Raw genomic sequence first — 19,127 nt, 5'->3', positions numbered from 1 at the left:
TGAGAGATTTGGGAACAGAAGGTGCAGTGTAAATAATAGTTTTTTGCCTTTCTTATAATTTTCTACTTTGTTCATTCTATTTAAACAAGTATTCCTTCACTTGAAATGAGGAATTAAAACATAAGGAATAACAAAGAAGAGCTTTCTACAAAGCCTAAATTCAGCAGGGTCAAAAACCTGTTTAGTCCTGTTGATCAAACAGACTGTTACAAATGCTGATCAAACAGACTGTACCTACACCTGTATTTCTAAATTCAGAGTTCCTTGGGAAGGGACTCCTCTCTCCCTCCAGGTCTGCATTTGTGTGTAGGTAATGTCTGCGCAAAGAAACTCCTGAGTCCAGTAGTTCATTGAGTTGCCCCAAATACTCTAAGGTGTCATCTAAGGGAACAAGTGTTGCAGTTCCAATGTCCAAGTTCATTGCCCCCGGGTTTGGGGGTCCTGCCTTGTCCTTGCGCTGTCCCTGTCCTGCAGTGGTGACAGTGTCCCGGCTGCACTGCAGTGCTCTCACTGATGTGCAGTGCTTTGCCCTGCAGTGACCAAACTGTTCTTTCAGGGGGGACTGGGTGTATTGCATTGCAGGAAAACCATGCTGGGAAAGGGCACGATTTAGGCAGAAACTTTCAAAGCAAAGTTGGAACAGCTTAATCTCTGAAACCCCAGTCCCCTTTTGCTGGGTGATCCCAGGTGCAGTCAGTTCATACTCTGAGGAACCCAGGGCCACCTGCCGTGCTTGGGCTGGGGAGATGGGGAGCAGGACAGCACCAGCCGCGCCCTCTGTTTGCCCTGAACAGCTTGTGGAGCTCTGTTCACCTCAGGACAGGAGTGTCCCCTTGTCCTGCTCGGGGAGTTCCTCACCCGTCGAGCGCCGGCAGCGGAGCTTTCCCGCCTGCACTGGGGGCCGGTGCTGAGGCTGCTGGCCGGTGCTGAGGGCCGGGTGAGGCTGGGCAGGTGCTGAGGGCCGGCGCTGAGGCTGAGGGCCGGCGCTGGGCTGTGGGGCGGCGCTGGGCCAGCCCCGCTCTCAGGGTCCCTGCTGCAGCCGCCCAGCTCCTGCAGTGCAGGGAGGAGGCGCACACGACAGAGGCAGGTAAAGTGCTCTGGGCTACTGGCTTTCCTCCTCTCCTTCCCTCTCTCCCTGTCCCGCCCGGGCCCCTTGCAGGTTCCCTCACTGCCTGTGGTGGTTTTTCTCAGCCCCCTGGTGCGAGCGGGAAGGTGGGCACCGGCAGAGCAAGGGCTTATCGGCAAGACTTGTGATTGTGAGGTCGGCTTGCTGGTTATCAAGCTTCAGATAAGGCAGCGACTGCATGGAGCGAGTGATAAAATGTCTAGGATTTCTGCACTAGAAGAGTGGCTGTTGGGGAGTGAGAGGAGAAGGTGATCTGGGAGTTCCTCCTAAGTAGGGAGTCCTGCAAGGGTGACTAGTGAGAGATGTGATCACAGCAAGGAATGATCAAGGAATGATCCTCTGGGGAAATGCTGAATGGGATCTGCAGGAGATCCCCACAGCGCGATTTGGGACTGTCTGAAAGCTGCTGCGAACTGCAAACAGACTTGTTTCTCTGAAAAAATGAACTACTTCATCCCACAGATTGTCTTGCCAAGCAGGGCTATTTCACAGCAGAGTTTTTTGTGCACCTGCTGATTGTCCGCTCGAGTTAGGATGAAAAAAGCACTTTCCTTAGCATTTCATCTCCTTATATATTAAGTTAGCATGCTTTAACTAAAATACACTCCCTGATCAAAGTGAATGAATTGGAATAAATAAATCAGGAGTGACATTGAAAGCATGATTTAACCTATGCAGAGTAATCAAACCTTACTGTAAAATTATTGGGGCATAGGCAGAAACAAACACAAGTAAGTTCATTGTCTAGGAAATCAGATACATCTGAATGAGAGACATTTACTGTGGTGCTCCCAAAAGAGTAGCTGAAAGGGGTTTCAGTGTGTGTAAGAACAGGACAGAGTTGATAGCTTCTTAAAAGTCCAATGTTTAAATTTTTCATCATCTGTCAGTTTGAGTCACTCCTGTTACCATGCTGGAGTTTAGTATTTGCAATAGACTGAAGTATTGCTGGAGGCTTATTGAAAGACATTTTGATAAAAGAGTACCTTGATACATGAGATTAAAGAGTCCAAAACAGGTGTCATATTTATCAAATGTTCAGATCTGTAACTCAAGCCATGGCAGAGAACTTTGGGGGGAAGAAAAAAAGAGACAGTGAGCACAGATCCAAATGTGGCAACAAAAAGAAATGCAGAAATTCAGTGTGTTGCAAATAAACCTTTGAAATGAGGGAAAGGGAGAGAAAACCTAACAAAGTCTCCTTATGGTCAGAGCCAAGGTGGCCAATGGGACCCTCTGTGTCATTTGTTAAATCAGGGTAACTGGATTTGTTAATCCCAGTGTAAGAAGCTGCAATCTGGGGATCAGGGCACCATCTAATAGCTCAGGTTAATTAATTGTTTTATCTGTGGGGGTAGTGACTCTCAGGCTGAGCAGAGGGCCAGGCTGAGGGTGTAGAGGCACAAAATCCTCTCTGCAGTGTGGATTGAAGCAGCTCATGGCCCTCAGAGCTGCAGAGGGGACATGGCTGCAGAAATTCCTGTGTGAGTGAGACCTGCTCACTTTGCTTCCTTCCCATCCTATTGCATTGCTGCACTGTGTATCCTTCTCTTTCAAGAACTAGAACAAAAGCAACACATTCATTTTGTTTTGAACAATAATGAGACTGTCAATATTTTTCTGATGGCAATCAGTGACAACCGAGTGAAAATTCTGGGTATCCCATTACTGCGCTTCCAGATAATTTATCTTTCAGTGATCTTTATGCTGCATAGCACAGGGCAGCAGGGATAGCAAGAGCTATTAAAACATCTCTTTCCATTAAAACTCTGTCTGAAGTGGTGGCAAAACTTTGATGGGACGCTTCTTGTGAGTATAAAGACCACAGCTTTGATCCATCCAGGTGAAGTGACAAGTTCTGTTTCCCAAATGTGTGATTTTCCCTCTGCTTCAGAAGAGCATAAGGACATTTTCTCCCTTTTTGCTGGATGTGGCAGCAGGGAAGGGGAGCACTCCTTCTCCCTCCCTGCCTGGAGCACCCTGCAGTGACATGGGACAAGAACCAGGCTGTCCCACCCCTGAGTTCAGAGATCTGCAAATGGAGGGTCCCACACCAAGTCTGCAGTGATTCTGCAGGCAGCTTAAACAGCTAGGAAAAGCTTAGGGTTTGTTTGAAACTTCTTTATAATTTCGTTTTTCACTCCCTCTATTTATCTTCTTTTTTATCTGATTTTGAAAGGATTTGTTTGAATGTTTTAACAAAACTGCATTGAAGTCATATTTAGGTGCAGTGTAACTCAGTAAATAAATGGTGCTACAAGGAAGAAAATTAAATGAGCCACTTGCTAAAGGGAGATAAATCTGGCTGCACACGCACACTTGGTGGACTTGTGCTTGCATAAAGTGCATTTCTATCCTAGGAAAAGATCTAAATTAAAAACTTGGGAGCAAGCAGTTCTAGATTGTTCTGATCTCTATCTGTATTCCATAGCACAGGCTGCCTCTGATTTATAGCTGTGAAAGTTTGGGGTGAATATTGCCTTTTGACTCTGTTCTTTCTATTTTCCTTTTCAATCCAAGTATTATTTTATTCTAATAAACACCAGAAGAAATGTCCAGACTTTTGAAGATGTGTTTCTTGTTGATATCAATGAATCATGCTGAGATTACTCTCAGTCAGAGCTCTGAAGGTAAGACCAAAACTCCTGTCTGAGGGGTGTATTTTGTGGGGTGGAAAAAGCTGTGTGTAATAAATTAGGTACTGTTTAGTAACTGGGAACATGGTCTCTGCTCTCTTTACTTCATGCAGCTATGCCAGCAAAGAACTTCACCAAGACTGATTATTACTTAATAGCCTTTCTTTTCCCCCTCTGTTTTCCTGTAAATAAATTTCATCAAAACTGCATTAAATATTTGCAAATAAATTATATATGTATATGTAATCACTGCATACAATAAATGTATTTTTGTGTAATACAATTGAATGATCAAACATTCACTTCTAGTAATGGGATAATCTTTTACAGATTTGCCTCCATTGCTACACAAAGCTGTGGTTAGTATCTTTCTTTGATCTCTCTACTAACATTTTATATTATAATCTAAAAATAATAATTTAATACATATATTTATAATTTTTCTTTAGGAGGAAGTAATAACTGGGAAATATCTGAATGGTAATGTACACAGTTGTTCCCACTTACGCTTCTAAAATTAATTAAAACTCAGTATCTCACCATAATTTTTTATGTTCCATTTTTCATGTGCAGCCCTCCTAGATATACTTAATTTTCAAAGGTAATGTATTACTCTCACCATCTTGATTTTTTGGTACTATCTTGCACTGCAGATATGATCTGTTTCATTTCCACAGAAACTGGAACCTTATGGATAGAATGAAATTGGCACACATGATTACTTGGGTTTAGGTCTCCTGGGCGGAGTATTTCCTAATAATATGGAAAAACCTGTTTGTCTTGAAAAAGAAAAAAATTGATAGAATGAGGCCGAGAATAAATACTTGCTACAGTTTTCAGAAGTTTTGATAATCAACTTTGCTCACATCTGTCAGAATGGCTTCTTAAGGAAATTAGGTGCAAGTTCCAGCTTTCTGTCCACCTCCTTCTTTCAGTCCCACTCCATCCTCCAGCTCCTGGTGACTTTTCAATTATTTGCTAATTTTGCCTAAATTTGAAAGAGCAATATAAGCCTCAAAGGCCATTTCACTCCTACATATTTTGAGAAAAGCAGTGGCTGTGTAAAGAAGACACAGTGCAATTAATGACTTTGCTGAGGGAAAGGCAGCAGTTACTCCCTGTACTTTCTGCAAGCAGATCAGAGCAGGCATAATGGGGTGCCAGGAAGCACATGCCTGGAGATGGTACTAGTGGCAACACCTTGGAAAATGTAGATTATTGTGGGTGGTTGTGGAATTAGATGGAAAAAACCGTAACTAATTAGTTCCATTCCCCATGGAACCATGCATTTTCATTGCATTAAATAGATCAGCTATTACTTTGGTTAGGCCAAAAAGGTCAAAACTTGTTTCATTATGGTTTTAGCAGCACTGTTTGTTTCCCTTTTTTCTTTTTTACTCTCTGTAATCTGTTTAACTTGTTATATTATTTTACTGGCATTTTTTGGCCCTGTTTTCTGTTACAGCTCTAACGTCTGGACAGCAGATCTGCTTACAAAAGTCATGGCATATTTTCATGCCCAGGGAGTTATGCTTACTCTTAGCAGCCTCCAGGTTTGTGGCGTTTTGATTTGAAAAGGAATTAAACAAAACAATCTATCTCTGTAGCCAAAGCTAGATGGTCAATGACAGAGGTAATTAACACATCTACAGTGTAGCAGCTAAATAGGAAGTAGGAATAGGTTTTGTTTTTCCCCTAAACTTGCAGGAGTATGCAAGGCAGAAATAATAATAATTAACTTTTTGGTTTTCCTCTAATGGGAAGCAGGAATTAGGAGTTTTCAGTATCATTGTTTCTGAGTTGAGTGTATATAACTGCTGTTTCCCAGAAAATGACAGGTTTCTCCCAGATTTTGACTGCCTGTAGTTCACAGTGCTCCTTATGGAATGAGAGGTTCCAGAGCATCCTACAAAATGCCTCCACCTTTTAAAGCTCCTCTGAACGCTGTTTTTTTTAATAATCCATGTGAAATTGATACAAGGAGTTGTTGTTCTCCCTGCTGCTGCTGAGGATGAGTGATGAGCTGCTTTAAGTGGAGCTGTACCCAGCTAATCAAACCTGAGCCCCTCCCTCGTCCCCACACACACTCTGAAACAGGGAAGTGTCAAAAGTGCCATCCCCGAGCCTCAGGCATTCCCAGAAGCTCCACAGTGCTCGAACCCTGTCCCAAGCTCCTTGTCGCTGTCACAGCTCATCGTCACCTACATTTTCCTGTCACTGCTCCTCCCCTTTGTCAGGTTTATTGGCAGCCTGAGGCACTCAGCAGGCAGAACCCCGAGGCATAAAGGAACTGTGTTAATATTTGGTGGTGGCAATGCAAGTTAAGCAAAGGCAGCAAAGAGCAATTGCAACTCAAATTCCAAATCAATTCTGAAATAATTGTGCCAGGAATTAGGAGGGATTTTATTCCAGTCTGCTGCTAATGAGCCTTATATTTATTTCTGTTCCAATGTTATTATTCCCCTTAAATTTTTCAAAACAGGCATGAGATTGTTAACTGGTAATGCAGTTTGATTGGCTTATGACCTGGCACACACTTTTCCTCCCATTTAATTGCACATTTCCTTCCCTTTTTTAAGTAATATGCACACAGTACCAGACTTTTTTTTTCAGGGTATTTTTAGCTCTTTAAAAGTTTCAATTTCATAGCTCTGCTGTGTGAAGCAGAAAAGCTTTATTACTCTTGTTTTATGAAGTGAGAAACTCAGGCATCTTTGTTAAAAAGCTCCCTCAATAGGACTTGTTCAGGAAGCCAAGAATAGGATTTGAAAATTACTGTCTTTCAGAATGCATTTAGATTATTTTTGTTTTCCAGTTGTTTTGATCATTGACAGAACAGACAATACAGAACTAAGTACTTAGTTCTCCTTGAGCACAGATTTTCAGGGAGTAAAAGATGCACCTAGTACAATAGTATGAGTTTCATGTACATGACACATATTTTTCTATACTTCAGATGTCCATTAAAAGTTACCTGAAGAACCTTTTATACCAGCCTAGGCAACTACTGTCTGAATTTCAGCAGCTTGATCGGCAGCAGTTCCAAACTGCAATGAAGTACCTCTTCAACAGCAAAAAGGAGCATCTTGTAAGTGACTTTACACCTGTGAAAAGGAAAAGCTGCTGTCAGTTGTTTAGATAAATGGAAAGGGACATGCTGTGGGGCTCACAGTGCAGGCCCTGCAGTTTCTTACCTGGCTTGGATTGGATTCCAGGACGCACTGTCCTCTTAGGTTAGATTTATATAATATAATTCTTATTGTCTAAAAGTTGCTGCCAAGTCCGAGTCAGTCATTTGGATTTTCACTGTAATCGGTACAGAGAAACCCATCTCCAGAGACTGGTTCACCCTCTTACAGCAAGGTAGATAGGGCAAGTTACTCTCAGGGAATATCTTCTTTTCAGTGGCTGGAAAGAGAGCTAAGATTGCTAAAGAAGGTGAAATTGGTAATTTTGTTAATCAGCCATTTGGATTATTTTCCTGGGTTTCATTTTGGTTTTGTAAAAAAAATTAAGCTGGTCTTTGCCTAATGCCAGAAAGGAATTATCTGAAGTAATGCAAACAGCTAGTATTTTGGAGCTGTTTTTCATGAGAACAGCATCATATTCTTTGTAGAGTGCTCTCTGTCAGGCCTCAAAATGAACAATATATTGAATTAATCAGAGTTGTTGCTTTAACACTTCGTTGCTTGCAGGAAATGGGAAATATTATTCTTGATTGGGACAAGACTAGAGAGAGGATTTTTCATAGCCCAGGAGTAAACAGGACTTTGTTCCTTGTAACACTGGATAAATGCTTCCTGGCTCTGAGTGCTCTGGATTGTGTGGATATCCTGAGTCAGGTTCTGCGTATGTCAGCGGTGAACTATCTCCAACCTGATGTCATTGGGAGCCTCCCAAACCTTCCGCTGGAGGATGCTTTCAGAAACTTGTAAGCCATTTATTTCTCAGACACAATTAATACTATGCTGGATTTGCTGGTTGTTTAAAAGGGGGTTGCTATATGGTCTCAGCCTGTTTTCCAGATACAGCTTTCTGCTTGTGTGTTTCTGTTTCTAAAGTCTAAAATCATGTGTGTCATTAAACAAAAAAAGAATAGTTTACTCATTAGTGAAGTGACATGCCCTTGTACCACTTAGATCATCATTATTCAAGGACCTCTATGACAGAACCTCAGCAAGCACTCAGAGGGCTCTGTATGGCTGGATGAAGCAGATTTTACAGAAATCTTACAACATGAGTGGTATGTTAAAGTTTTCTTCTTGCTTATCATAAGAGAAAAACACTCAGCAAAAGGCCTGTTCATTGTATTGAATTGTTTCCCCAGTTTAACGCAGGTCTGTTTAAGAGTAGCTGTCTGGAATACCTTTTCTTCAGAATGTAGTAAATATAATGCATTTGTTACTCATGACTCAAACAGCTCTCCAAAGCTCCTTGCACTTACAGAATAGAATCATGCTATTGTTAAGGCTGGAAAAGACCTCCAACATCCTCAAGCCCAACCAATGTACTCTTCCTCTGTTCTGCACAGAGCTATACACAAAGTCTTTTTCTAGTGCTCCAGTCTTTTCTCTCTGTAATTTTTCTAGGACTGAAATAGGATACAATGGCCAGGTGCTCTGCCAAGGAGTGTTGTTCACTTCTGAACTCCTGTTCAGACAGGACAAACAGCTCTGGCTCAGGATATATTATCCACTGCATTGTTTAAAAACACAAAGGAAATGCAGGATGTTGTGGAAGTTTTGCTGCACACGGCACCGAATTGATCAGCAAAGGGACAAAATAAAACCAAAGCTAATTAATCCTGATTGGATGCATTTTCCTACATCTGTTTGCCTGGTTAGTGTGTCTCAAACAGCTGTTCCACAGCTGGGACAGGCAGAATGTGCTCCACAAGGGGGCTGTGCAGGGCACTGAACTATCAGAGCCGTTGCCTAGGTTTCACTGAACATCCCAGCACATCTGTCTGAGAGCATTTTAGACTTTTAGATGTGTGTGTTCCCCCTTTCCTAGAAATCACAGGCAAAATGCCCACTTGCTTCAGTGGAGCTAAATTTGCCTCCTGAGACTCCTGCCATTTCAAAATATCAGAGTAACCCAGCAAGTCGTGGAAAGGAGGTTCACGCTGCTGCTGTGAAGTGATGTTAGTGCCAGTGCATTGCTGGGGAAGCAAGGAGGCAGAACTTGCCTGGTGATACTCAGCAGACCCGGGGAAATTCCTCAGCATCATCTTGGATTGTATCAGAAACATTGGTGAAACCTTGATTTGTGGAAGATCACTCAGCCTGGGAGGGACTGGGAGTTGCTGTGCCTCTTTTTCCTCCTGTCTGCTGCTTCAGATGCCAAAAGCAGCACAGATGTGGTGAATCCACTGCCAGGGCACCGAGTGTGGGCTGATTCCCAGCTGGTTTTGGCAGTGTGAGCCATCAGCCCTGGGCAGGCACACTCAAACTGGAAGTCTAAAGCTTCCTCATGTTTATCTGCACTCCCCAGGCCACTCCAGCAGAGCGTAGGAACAGTCCTGCAGGAGGGTGATTTATTCACTTTATATTTGGGTAGAACTGGGACCATCTGGGATAAGGGATCACGTTTTGGGGTTCACAGCTACCATGGCTGGTAACTGCAGATCTGTTCTGCTAAAGGCCACAGCCAACATCCTTAAATTGTGCTAGTTTCTCTTTAGCTCTCTTGTCATGTCTTTCAACTCTTGTAATGTTCCAGGTAATGGGAGGTAATATCACTTTAAAAAGCACAGGCCTGACAGGTCTGCTGGGAGCATCATCTTGTCTCAGTTAAGGAGCTTAGATCTGTGTTTTCAAAAAAATCACTTAATGGAGTCCTTCAGCTTCTGATAGATGCAGGCTGGGTTTTTTCTGACGCTGGAAACTCTTCAAAGTGCACTGATGATTTTATTTTAACAGAGTTGTGAGTGTCAGCACTGCCAAGGAATGTGTTCAAAGGTGTCACACACTGAGCTATCCAAATCACAACACCCTGGAGAAAAGTCTTTGTGGCTCAGAGTACCCATGGAGTCCATAAATATGTTTTTTTCTCAGAGATATTTGGATCTTGATTTCATTTTCAATCCTTGAGAGAATGTTACTAAATGAATGCCATTTTTTAACTGTTATGCAGTGTTTTGTATTTTTGTCAGCCTATTTCCATGTAGGTATTTGAACAGTTTTTCATTTTCTCCATTATTGCTGTTGCATATTGCTGAAATAAATGGCATCATCAATAATAATATATAAGATGTATAAAGTGTCATGCCTTCCTGATGTTCTTAAATAATGCAATTGATTAGGAAAAGTGAATTTAAAAAATACTGCTCCATATTTAATTGTGGCTAGCACAGTTTTTCCCATGGGAAGTTTTCTTGTGTTTTTGTAAATAAAGATAAAGTTTGGATGTTTTGGAACAGTGTCCCAGAACTTGGACAGTGCAAGCCTGGCCAATCAGGCCTGGGGGAAGGCTTCTGACTGACCAATCTGGGTGACTTTTGAGAACTCTATAAATGTGATGAAATCAAAACAATAAAGGTCATTCCTTCTTGCCACTGAGAACCGATGCATTCATTACTCTGCTAGCTGCTCAACAGCGACATTTAATACTTTTGGTTAAATTTTTCCTGTCCCACACTTTGTCCATTCTCTATCTTGACAACATAAAACATTAATTGTTTTCATATGAGAAAATTTGAGATGTTTGAAACACTATTTCTTTTTCATTAAAAAATTTATGGGCTCATAAAATTGTGGTGCTAAAATGTAGCAAATGGAGGGAACTTGACTCTCTCTGCTAAGGATTTTTCTGATTTGCAGGGGTTTTTTTTTCTTATTTACCAATAACGGTATATTGGGCACAATATATTTGAAAAGTAATTACTTTCTTAACATTGTAGTGAGTATTTATTTGTACAAAGCAGAGTTCAATGAATCAGCTTCGTGGGTCAGTGCAGAAAGCTTATGGATTTTGGGAAGATACATGGTCCATCTCCCATTAGAAGAAATCCTGAAAATTAGTCTCAATGAAGTAAGTAACAAAGTGTGGTTGGATATGTCATTGCCAAGTGATGTCAGCTACAAACAATATGATCACAAACTTAAACATGAAAAATAATATATTTTATATATATAAATATATAAATGTATTTTATATTTTTATTAAATATGAGAAAATACAAAGGGAAATAGAAATGTATTCTTTACAAAATTCTTCTATATTTTTAATTTTAAAGTGCCTGTCAATAATATGTAATTATTTATCTCTATCAGACTTCTGTGACTTCTACTGAAAGGGACCAATGATAGAAGACCCTCAATTATATGACAGTTTGGCAGAGAATCACTCAAATCACTCACTGAGCTTTGCCTTCAAAAATACTGTTTCATCCAAATCTTCCTATCTCTATAACATGAAGAGGGTCAATTAATTTAGATTGTCAGACATACACTTTATAGGATGTAATTGTTTCAGTGTGCTGATGCATGGTTTTGTTTGTGCTGGTCAGATCAGACTGTTCATTAGCTACGACAACGCAACAAAGCAGTTGGACACAGTGTATGATATCACACCAGAGCTTGCACAGGCTCTTCTGGAAAGGATAAACTCATCAGGATTTGATATGAGGAACACTTCAACTATCTACAGGCATGGCTGCTTTTCTTTTTTTTTTTTATGGCTGTGTATGGATGAAATGAATAAGTAAGGAGAAAATGGAAATGGATAACGTGGCACAGCTTTTTCATTCCAGCAGAAAAATCTAGGCTGAAATCCAGCCCTGTTTAGCAACAGTGAAGAATTGCTACTTTATGAATTTTTGGAGGTGTGCCTAATTAGCTAATGCTTTGTCTCCTGCTCCACAGCGAGGAGATGCCTGTAGCATTCGTAGGAAGTCTGCAGCAGTATCTGGGGTACCCAGGCAGAGCTCACCACATTGTAGAGCAATAAAATAAACTGGGACAGCAGGACATGAGTTGTCTTGGCTGCTTGAATCACAGAACATGGAGGTATTTGGTGGAAATCATGTTACAGTTAGGACTGAAGGAGGAAATTTCAACTCCTCTCCTGCCAGTCAGGACTGCAAGTGGGTTTTAATTGATGTGGGTGCCACCAGAGAAGCCACAAAGTGAAGATGTGTAAAACCTGCCCTGCTCTCCTCTTTGTCCTGCAGTGTAGAGATGAGCCATGCTTAAATATGTTTGAATGTTAGGTGTGAAAGCAGGAAACTAAATTTTCAGGGCTGTCAAATCTGCACTGAACTAACTTTAACAATAATAAAAAACCAAAATAAACTGCTGTTACTCATAAATACACAGCGAGCGTGAAAAAGCTCTGCACTCCACATTTACGTTTACACTGTCATATCAATGGATGTATTTAGTCCCAAGACAACGCTGTCTGAAATTATTTGTAGTCTCCTTGGGGGATACCTTGGAGTTTTAAACTAATGGAGAATATGTTTTATGGCTTCAGAGCTCCTGTCATTACTGCAGAGCAGCTTGCTGGCTCCCATGAAGCATTGCTCATTGTCGGAGGAGTAAGCGAGAGAAGAGTTATGCCCACGCTCTAAATTTCAGTGTCAGAATTCTTAAAAATGATTTTGTCACTCACAAGAGCTGCCACATTCTCACAGATGAGAGAAATGTCATGCTCCATAATCCTTAATATATTCCGTTTTTACAACACACTTAGTTTATGTTACTCATTTTAACTATACTGTTGATTTAAATGCACTTTTACTTTTAAGAAGTAGTGTTATTCATTTCTACTAATCCCAAAGGAGATGAAGAGCTCTTGGTGGCAATGCAATAATGTATCAGAATGTAATTATTTGTTATAAAAATGCTCTTATAGATGTTTCTTTGATTTGTATGTTGGTTTGATGATCTCCCATGAATTCAGATGTGCTGCTGAAGTAGTGTTTTGTTATGCAGGTTGTTGTTGAGGGACTAGAGGAACTAAAAGCCTTTCTGTGCTGCAGAATTTGACTGAGTTTGTGGTAGTGCTGCAGCACTGTCCACTGTTGATTTGATTCACATCTGGACATTATTGCCCAGACTGCCTGTGCCTGCCTCGCTGAACTTCTAAAACCCAGTGACTGTAGCAGGAAAGCTGGGCTTTGGCCACATCTTTGAGGTTCTTGTTCTGTGTAAATTATGAAAGGAAAGGCTGAGAGCTTACAGGGACAGGGAATTGACTCAGGATTCCTAAAACCAAGTTCATCCCCATCACTCTAAATGTCAAAGTCCATTTGCAGGGCCGCAGGTAAAGACAGTAAATAAGCACAAAGTCTAATCTAGAAGGACACCTACAACAGACTCTTTTCCAAAAAGTGTAGTTGTGGTTGCACTTTACAGAGGTTAATGGAAATGTCGACTTAAATATTAAGGCATGAGTACTGTGAAGGAAAATGAGTTCAGTTCACAATCCTGCCTTGCAGGCTACTGTGCTGGCACAACTGGGCAGTGAACCTCAGTGTGCTTTCTCCCACCCAGTGTTCAACTGGACACGTCTCCATCCATTGGCCAGTCCTGTGTTTGATGTGAAATGCAGCAGGCTTTGTTTAAACCTAAAATGATAAAGAGGCCATGTCATGCTCTGGTTGCTGCTGTGGAACACAAATAGGTTGTGCTGCATGTGAAATCCAAGCAGGATTTAGAGTTCAAAACATCCAGTCAAACCAGATAAGAACTCAGCAAGCCACTTCTAGAGACTTAGTAATAGCCCTCCATCATTTTCAAGATTATTCTGTCAAGAGAAGTGGAGTCATTAATTGGGACAATCCAGCCATGGAGAAATGGAACCAGGACAGGTAAATTTTCAAGCACAGGCAATCCAGGTAGAATTCACCTGAATACAAAAGCCAGTGCATGTTCTCATACCCCAGTTTCAGGCTAAGTTTTAAAGACTGCAGGTTAAGGCACTCTTGACAAACAAAAATGGCTCAAGTTGTGATCACAAGGAAAGGATACCAAGTATTTCCATTTCCTGACACCTTTTATGTCAGAAGGGAGCTAATGTATTTCTTCTCTATAGGCTGGGATTATTGGTTTGCTTTTATGATGACCTGGAGCAGATGGATGCAGCTGTAGCCCGGGCTCTCCTTCATCAAATGATTAAATGCAATCAACTGAGAGGTTTCCAGGCTGAGGTTCATGAGGTGTGTACAACACTAGCTCTTCTTGCCTAACATAATCCTGTCAACAGAGGAGGAGGGATTTTCTTCTTAAATAAGGAAAGAAATGAGTGAAAAATTACTGGGACTTAAGAAATATGGGAAAACAGTTCTTGGGAATGCAAAGAATAGAAGCCCATTTTGGGTGCTCAGTTTTTTCTCATTCTGTTTCATATTCCTGTTCCATATTCCTTTCACAACTGTGGTTCTATTTTTGAAATTTTATGAAGTGTGTGAATATTTGCCAATGCCTATCCCAGAGATTCCAGTTAATGTTTTGGGTGGTAATGGAAATTGGTTCTTGGTGGATTTTTATTTCCCATCTGCTCTTTTTGTTTGATTTAGCTCAAATCTCAACTCCTGAACACTGCAATGCGAAACCAGACATTGAATGATACCCTTGGATCTCTGTCAGATGCTGTGGTTGGACTAACTTCAAGTCAGCTGGAATCTCTGTCACCTGAAGCAGTGCATAATGCTATTGCAACATTAAACCAAGTCTCTGGGTGGGCAAAGAGCCAAGTTATGATTTTATCCAGTAAATATCTCTCTTATGAAAAGGTACCTCTGATTACAGCTTTCCTACCTTCTGTTTTCAAAAGTGAAATGGCTTTTTCTCAACAATAACGGTAGAGTTTGAAAAGTTTAGTACAAGAATTCTATATAGTTAGTGGTCTGAAAAATGTGTTTAAATCAAATAAAATCATCCAGGATTGTATGTCCCAAAGTAATTCTCTGGTAACAGAGAGAATGCATATTTGGATTTGGCTATTGTGTTTATTATTTTGTCTGTGTGACTGCCCTAAGCAGAATTTGGGTGATCAGTGATCCCAGGCTGTATATTCAAATATACTGTAGTGGAAGGAATCAGGTCCTTGTTGAAGTTTCAGGAAATTGAGTTTCTGAGGAACTTCATACATTTGTTCCATGGACAGACACAGAAAGTGCATTCCCAGGCAAGAAATGTGTTAATTATTTAACAAGAATAGTCTTGGTTTCTTTATTGACTTTTGCTTTTAAATATATCTGCTGTTCTCGAGCCAGAAAACTTCCTGTTTGCTTGTGCTGTTCTCCCTGCAGGTTTTATCATTTCATAACATGAGCCAAATGGGTGTGTTGGTGACAGGAGTTGGCACCTGGGCACTCCACAGCATGAACCCAAGGGAGTTGTCTCAGATTATTCGAGGGACAATGTCCCAGTACTTGTCTGACTTATCTCCTGCACAGCAACAAGGCATCCTCAGGAAGGTGATTATAAACTCGAGTGTGTGGCAGGTTCTCTCTGCACAAGAGCACAGTAACCAGATCTCCAGAGCATGAATTAAACCAAGATGTGTCCTTTAGCTCAATGGTTAATGTTTCTACTGCTTTTTTCTGAACACCAAGTCTATTTTGAAGGCTCTCTCTTGTTTATTTCCGTTGTGGTTTTAATGCTGTCATGTTTTTCCTTTATCCTCTTAACACAAATATTACACAGAGTAGAAAGAAGGGCAAATCCTGTAAATCTAAGCATCAGTTCTGAAATGCCGTGTATTTCCATGTTCCTCTTTTTAGATAGCTGCATCTGGAGATTTTTCTTCATCAGTCAAAGACATACAAGGAGCTTTCTTTAAAGAAGTGTCTCTTTCTGGTTTATGGAAGCAGATTGGATATAATTCTTCAATGCTGAAAGAAAAAGAACTAAGAAGAAGCCAGGTAAAAATTATTATGCAGTTTCCTTCCACTGCAATGTAGTGTGATGGAAGAACTGGAAAAGTGATGTAATATATTTATGTTCAAAGAACACAGGTAAAAGGAAGAAACTGCCCCAATGATATCTCAACATAAACATGAAAGGGGGTTTCGAGCCCAGGCAGCATTATGAGACAATGCTATGGAAATGGAAGCATTAATATGCTGAATTTAAGCCCCCAGCTTTCTGCCATGTAAATTTTTTCTTTCTGGTACTGTGTAATAGACACTTGCATTTACAATCTTTCACTCTGTCCATAGACATGAAAGGTTGGATCAAATGATCTCCAGAGGTCCCTTCAACCCTGAGTTTTTCAGTGGCTGTGGGCTGTACACAGGCTTAACAACATCCCATAATGCCACTCAGTGATGTCTTGTCTCGTAAAGAAAAAAATCCAGCACGGGATGCCAAACCTTTTGGTTGCTCAAGCTGGACCACAAAAGTACCTTTAGAGTACATAAGAGAGCTGAGAGTACAAAAACCTTGCAGTAGTACTGTATCCTACAAGTGGATTAACTGGTGTTAACTTTAATTATGGTGGGTTTTATTTCAGGCTTTGTATCTGTATGAATTACTGTCTAAGGAAAACTGTTCTGCTGACCTTCTAAGGTATAGATTATATCTCTTTTGAAATGGGGTTTAAGACTAGTTTTGTGATGAGAGCAACCTTGAGGTAAACAATATGTGGTCATTTTGTATTATCCTATGTTTATTCAATCCTGGATACCACAGGATAATTCACCCTCCTCATTAAAAAGGGTCTCCTAATCCAAAATCAGGATCAAAGCACTGCAGAGGTTTGGGTGTTTTAAGGCTTAGTTGATATTTTTCAATTTTTTGCATTTTTACTTTCAAGATCCTTTTAATTACAAGAAATGGGAAAGAGAGGTGAAGAAACTGTGTTTAAGCATGGAGCTCTGGGGAGTAAAGACTAGATCCTGCTTAAATATTCAAAAGATTGAAATTTATTTTTCCTTTCAGCACAGGACAGCTTGTGAAAGGAGTAACTTGTCAACTCATTGAAAGTATGGACACAGATATATTTTTAAACAGTTTTAAATTCTTTGAAATGAATCTTCATCTCCTTTCTCCATATCAGGTAAAACAAAAAAAACCCAAAACTTTGTGTACATAAACATACTACCCAATATCCAAATTGTAAATTAGAATTTGGTTTATTCGATTTTGTCTTTGAGGATTTTTTTGGTGGGTTTTTTTTTCCAAAATCCTGTATGTCTCAACTTCTTTGTTAGCATATTTTATTTAAATCTGTTATGTGTGAATTTATCTGTTATCATACTTCATTTTGGCAATTTCATTTGTCACTTACAAATTGCAAGAAATTCCTACAGTCCTTCTGACTTGTTAATTCATGAGTAATCTGTTTGGAAATACATAAGAGTTTTGAAAACATACAAATGCTCTCATGTACCCAAATATAGGATGTTTCAGCTCTGATGTCTACAAAAAGAAAACTAAAAAAAGCCAGATAAAAATAATCTCTGAATATGCACAGTCTTATATATGCTAATTTTTATGCTGCAATAAACAAGTCATATTTTTATTCTTCCACGAAATTGCCAGGTGTTTAAGATCCTAAATTTTTGTTGCTTTTAGGTTAATTGTTTGGCTTGGAAGTTTTGGGAAGTCTCCAATGCATCTATTCCTCCTTTCCTCTTAGTGGCACTTCCGTGAGTTACATCTTAGTCCATCTTAACTTCTGAGCACTTTTTAAGTAATCTCTTCTGTCTTAAGGAAACTGGTGGCTCAAACAAATGGTGATTTATCAATTTAATTAAAAGTGATCACTGACTGTCTCAAAAAATCTGTCTCAAGTGAAAGTTGGTCATACTTTGTGCCTTTTAGTGCACCACATTTTTGTCACAATTGTGGATTGTTTTCTCCCCTAGGTGGCCTTATTTGGTATAGGTTTGCTTATTTATTTAGGGGGGTTTTTTGAGAGTGGATATATAAGACAAAATCACTGGGAACTGCTGAAACATATTGTTCTGTATGGTTGAAAACATTTCAGTTTGTTTTAGGACATTTGTGTAAATTAGCAAAACTTTCTGCAAACTGCAGCACTCAGTTATTTGGCAACAATTGCAGGTTGCTTGCTCAGGGCCATCAGAAATCACTGGTTGTCTACAGACCCTGGCAAAGCTGGCTCTGTGCAGGTGATAGCTGTGGCTTTATTTGCAAAGGCTGTCTGACACTCTGGGTGGAGAAGAGCATTATTTTGTTTAATTTGGCAGGATTTCTGGACTTTGATAAAAAGGAAACTTACTCTTAAACTGCTTGTTGTCCTTATCCCACCCACCACATCTTCATTCATCAGAGAATTAATCCTAGTAAAACAGAGAAAGGGAAAAGTTTCTGAACTGGAAACAGTCTTGTTTCATATGGTGTTAAAGCATCACAGAGCACTTTAATGCACTTGCAGCTATTTATAATCCTAAACCATTTCTTGAAGTTCAGTTCATGTCCTGATGAACTAGAAGAAGATGGATATTGAAGTAAGGTAAGGATTAATTACAATTTTTCTGTCCTGTCTGGTTTACGATTATTTAAGTCCAGCCTTGTCTCTAAATATTTCTGTCATCACAGTTTTTATGTGTATGGTTGTGGGTGTATGAAGGTCATGTTTGCACTCTGAGGTCGTCTGAATTCTTTCTGCAGTTCTGAGTACCTGGAGTACATTTCAGGCCCTTTGTGTGTTCCTTTCCTTGAACGTCTGGGGAAGACTGGAATGGACCTTCTGAATCCAAGCCACCACAAAAGGGATGCTGTCCTGCAAAAAGTACAGGAGTGCTTGGTGGGTGTGACTGAGAGGGGTCAGCAAAGGAGGAGACACCAAGGAGGTGGAGAGAGTCACCACTTAACATGAGTTCTTGACTTATCCATCTAAATTCTTTTGGGGGGTTTATGTACTGTTTCAATTTTATTGTTTGCTGCTTAAGAAAACCTCTTTATAGCTTTCTTAGCAAATTTCCTTGACTCTACGTATGTTACAAAGTGTTCTCATGAGATGTCATTTCTGGCCAGGACACCCTGGAACAGAGCAGTTTGCACCTGGAGCTGTTCCCCTCTCTCCAAGCAGTGCCAGTCCTGCAGAGCTGTTGTAGCACAGGAAGCTCCACAGGAGAGGTGGTGGTACCAGGAAGATATTGTGACTTCTGCTGTCTGGGAGCTGCAGCACTCACCAATTTTTAGGGGAAACTAGTTCTTTGATGTCGCTGTGAATATTCCTGTCCTTACACACAGCGCCAGCTGTATAATCCCCAGTGTTTTGGCAGCTGCTCGAGAAACCCCTCGGAGCTCAGCCTCCCGACAGCAAGAGCTTGGGGCCCCTTTGCTGTGAGGGGCTGGGGGAGGGCTGTGCTGCTAGACAGAGCTACACCACCTCTGCAGGTGCTGGGTGGTCACATTCTTTATGTGTGATTCAGTATGGAATAA

At 40.6% G+C, this 19,127-nt stretch overlaps 1 protein-coding gene across 6 annotated transcripts in view; it reads left to right on the top strand.

Moving 5' to 3' along the window:
- OTOA (otoancorin) overlaps window positions 1-19,127 on the top strand; it is a 40,732-nt gene that overhangs the window by 1,174 nt on the left and 20,431 nt on the right. For 3 of the 6 annotated variants that reach the window (XR_014855102.1, XM_085074672.1, XM_085074670.1), the window contains exons 2-19: window positions 3,647-3,756; window positions 4,093-4,121; window positions 4,212-4,242; window positions 4,336-4,363; window positions 5,228-5,315; window positions 6,719-6,850; window positions 7,458-7,693; window positions 7,902-8,005; window positions 10,688-10,794; window positions 11,273-11,412; window positions 13,801-13,924; window positions 14,285-14,500; window positions 15,020-15,187; window positions 15,494-15,634; window positions 16,225-16,280; window positions 16,653-16,770; window positions 17,289-17,362; window positions 18,351-18,486. Coding sequence is in view for 5 of the 6 variants with exons in the window: in XM_085074672.1 (XP_084930798.1) it covers window positions 3,678-3,756; window positions 4,093-4,121; window positions 4,212-4,242; window positions 4,336-4,363; window positions 5,228-5,315; window positions 6,719-6,850; window positions 7,458-7,693; window positions 7,902-8,005; window positions 10,688-10,794; window positions 11,273-11,412; window positions 13,801-13,924; window positions 14,285-14,500; window positions 15,020-15,187; window positions 15,494-15,634; window positions 16,225-16,280; window positions 16,653-16,770; window positions 17,289-17,362; window positions 18,351-18,486 (2,007 nt within the window). In the remaining variant the exon portion in view is untranslated. Of the gene's footprint in view, window positions 1-953; window positions 1,088-3,646; window positions 3,757-4,092; window positions 4,122-4,211; window positions 4,243-4,335; window positions 4,364-5,227; window positions 5,316-6,718; window positions 6,851-7,457; window positions 7,694-7,901; window positions 8,006-10,687; window positions 10,795-11,272; window positions 11,413-13,800; window positions 13,925-14,284; window positions 14,501-15,019; window positions 15,188-15,493; window positions 15,635-16,224; window positions 16,281-16,652; window positions 16,771-17,288; window positions 17,363-18,350; window positions 18,487-19,127 lie in introns of those variants that run through there. The other 3 variants (XM_085074671.1, XM_085074673.1, XM_085074674.1) reach the window with 3 other exon arrangements.

This window comes from Lichenostomus cassidix, chromosome 14, assembly GCF_008360975.1.
Source record: "Lichenostomus cassidix isolate B80296 chromosome 14, HeHo_3.0, whole genome shotgun sequence".
In the NCBI taxonomy this organism is placed as follows: Eukaryota; Metazoa; Chordata; class Aves; order Passeriformes; family Meliphagidae; genus Lichenostomus; species Lichenostomus cassidix.
This window is presented reverse-complemented; position numbering and strand designations above follow the sequence as displayed.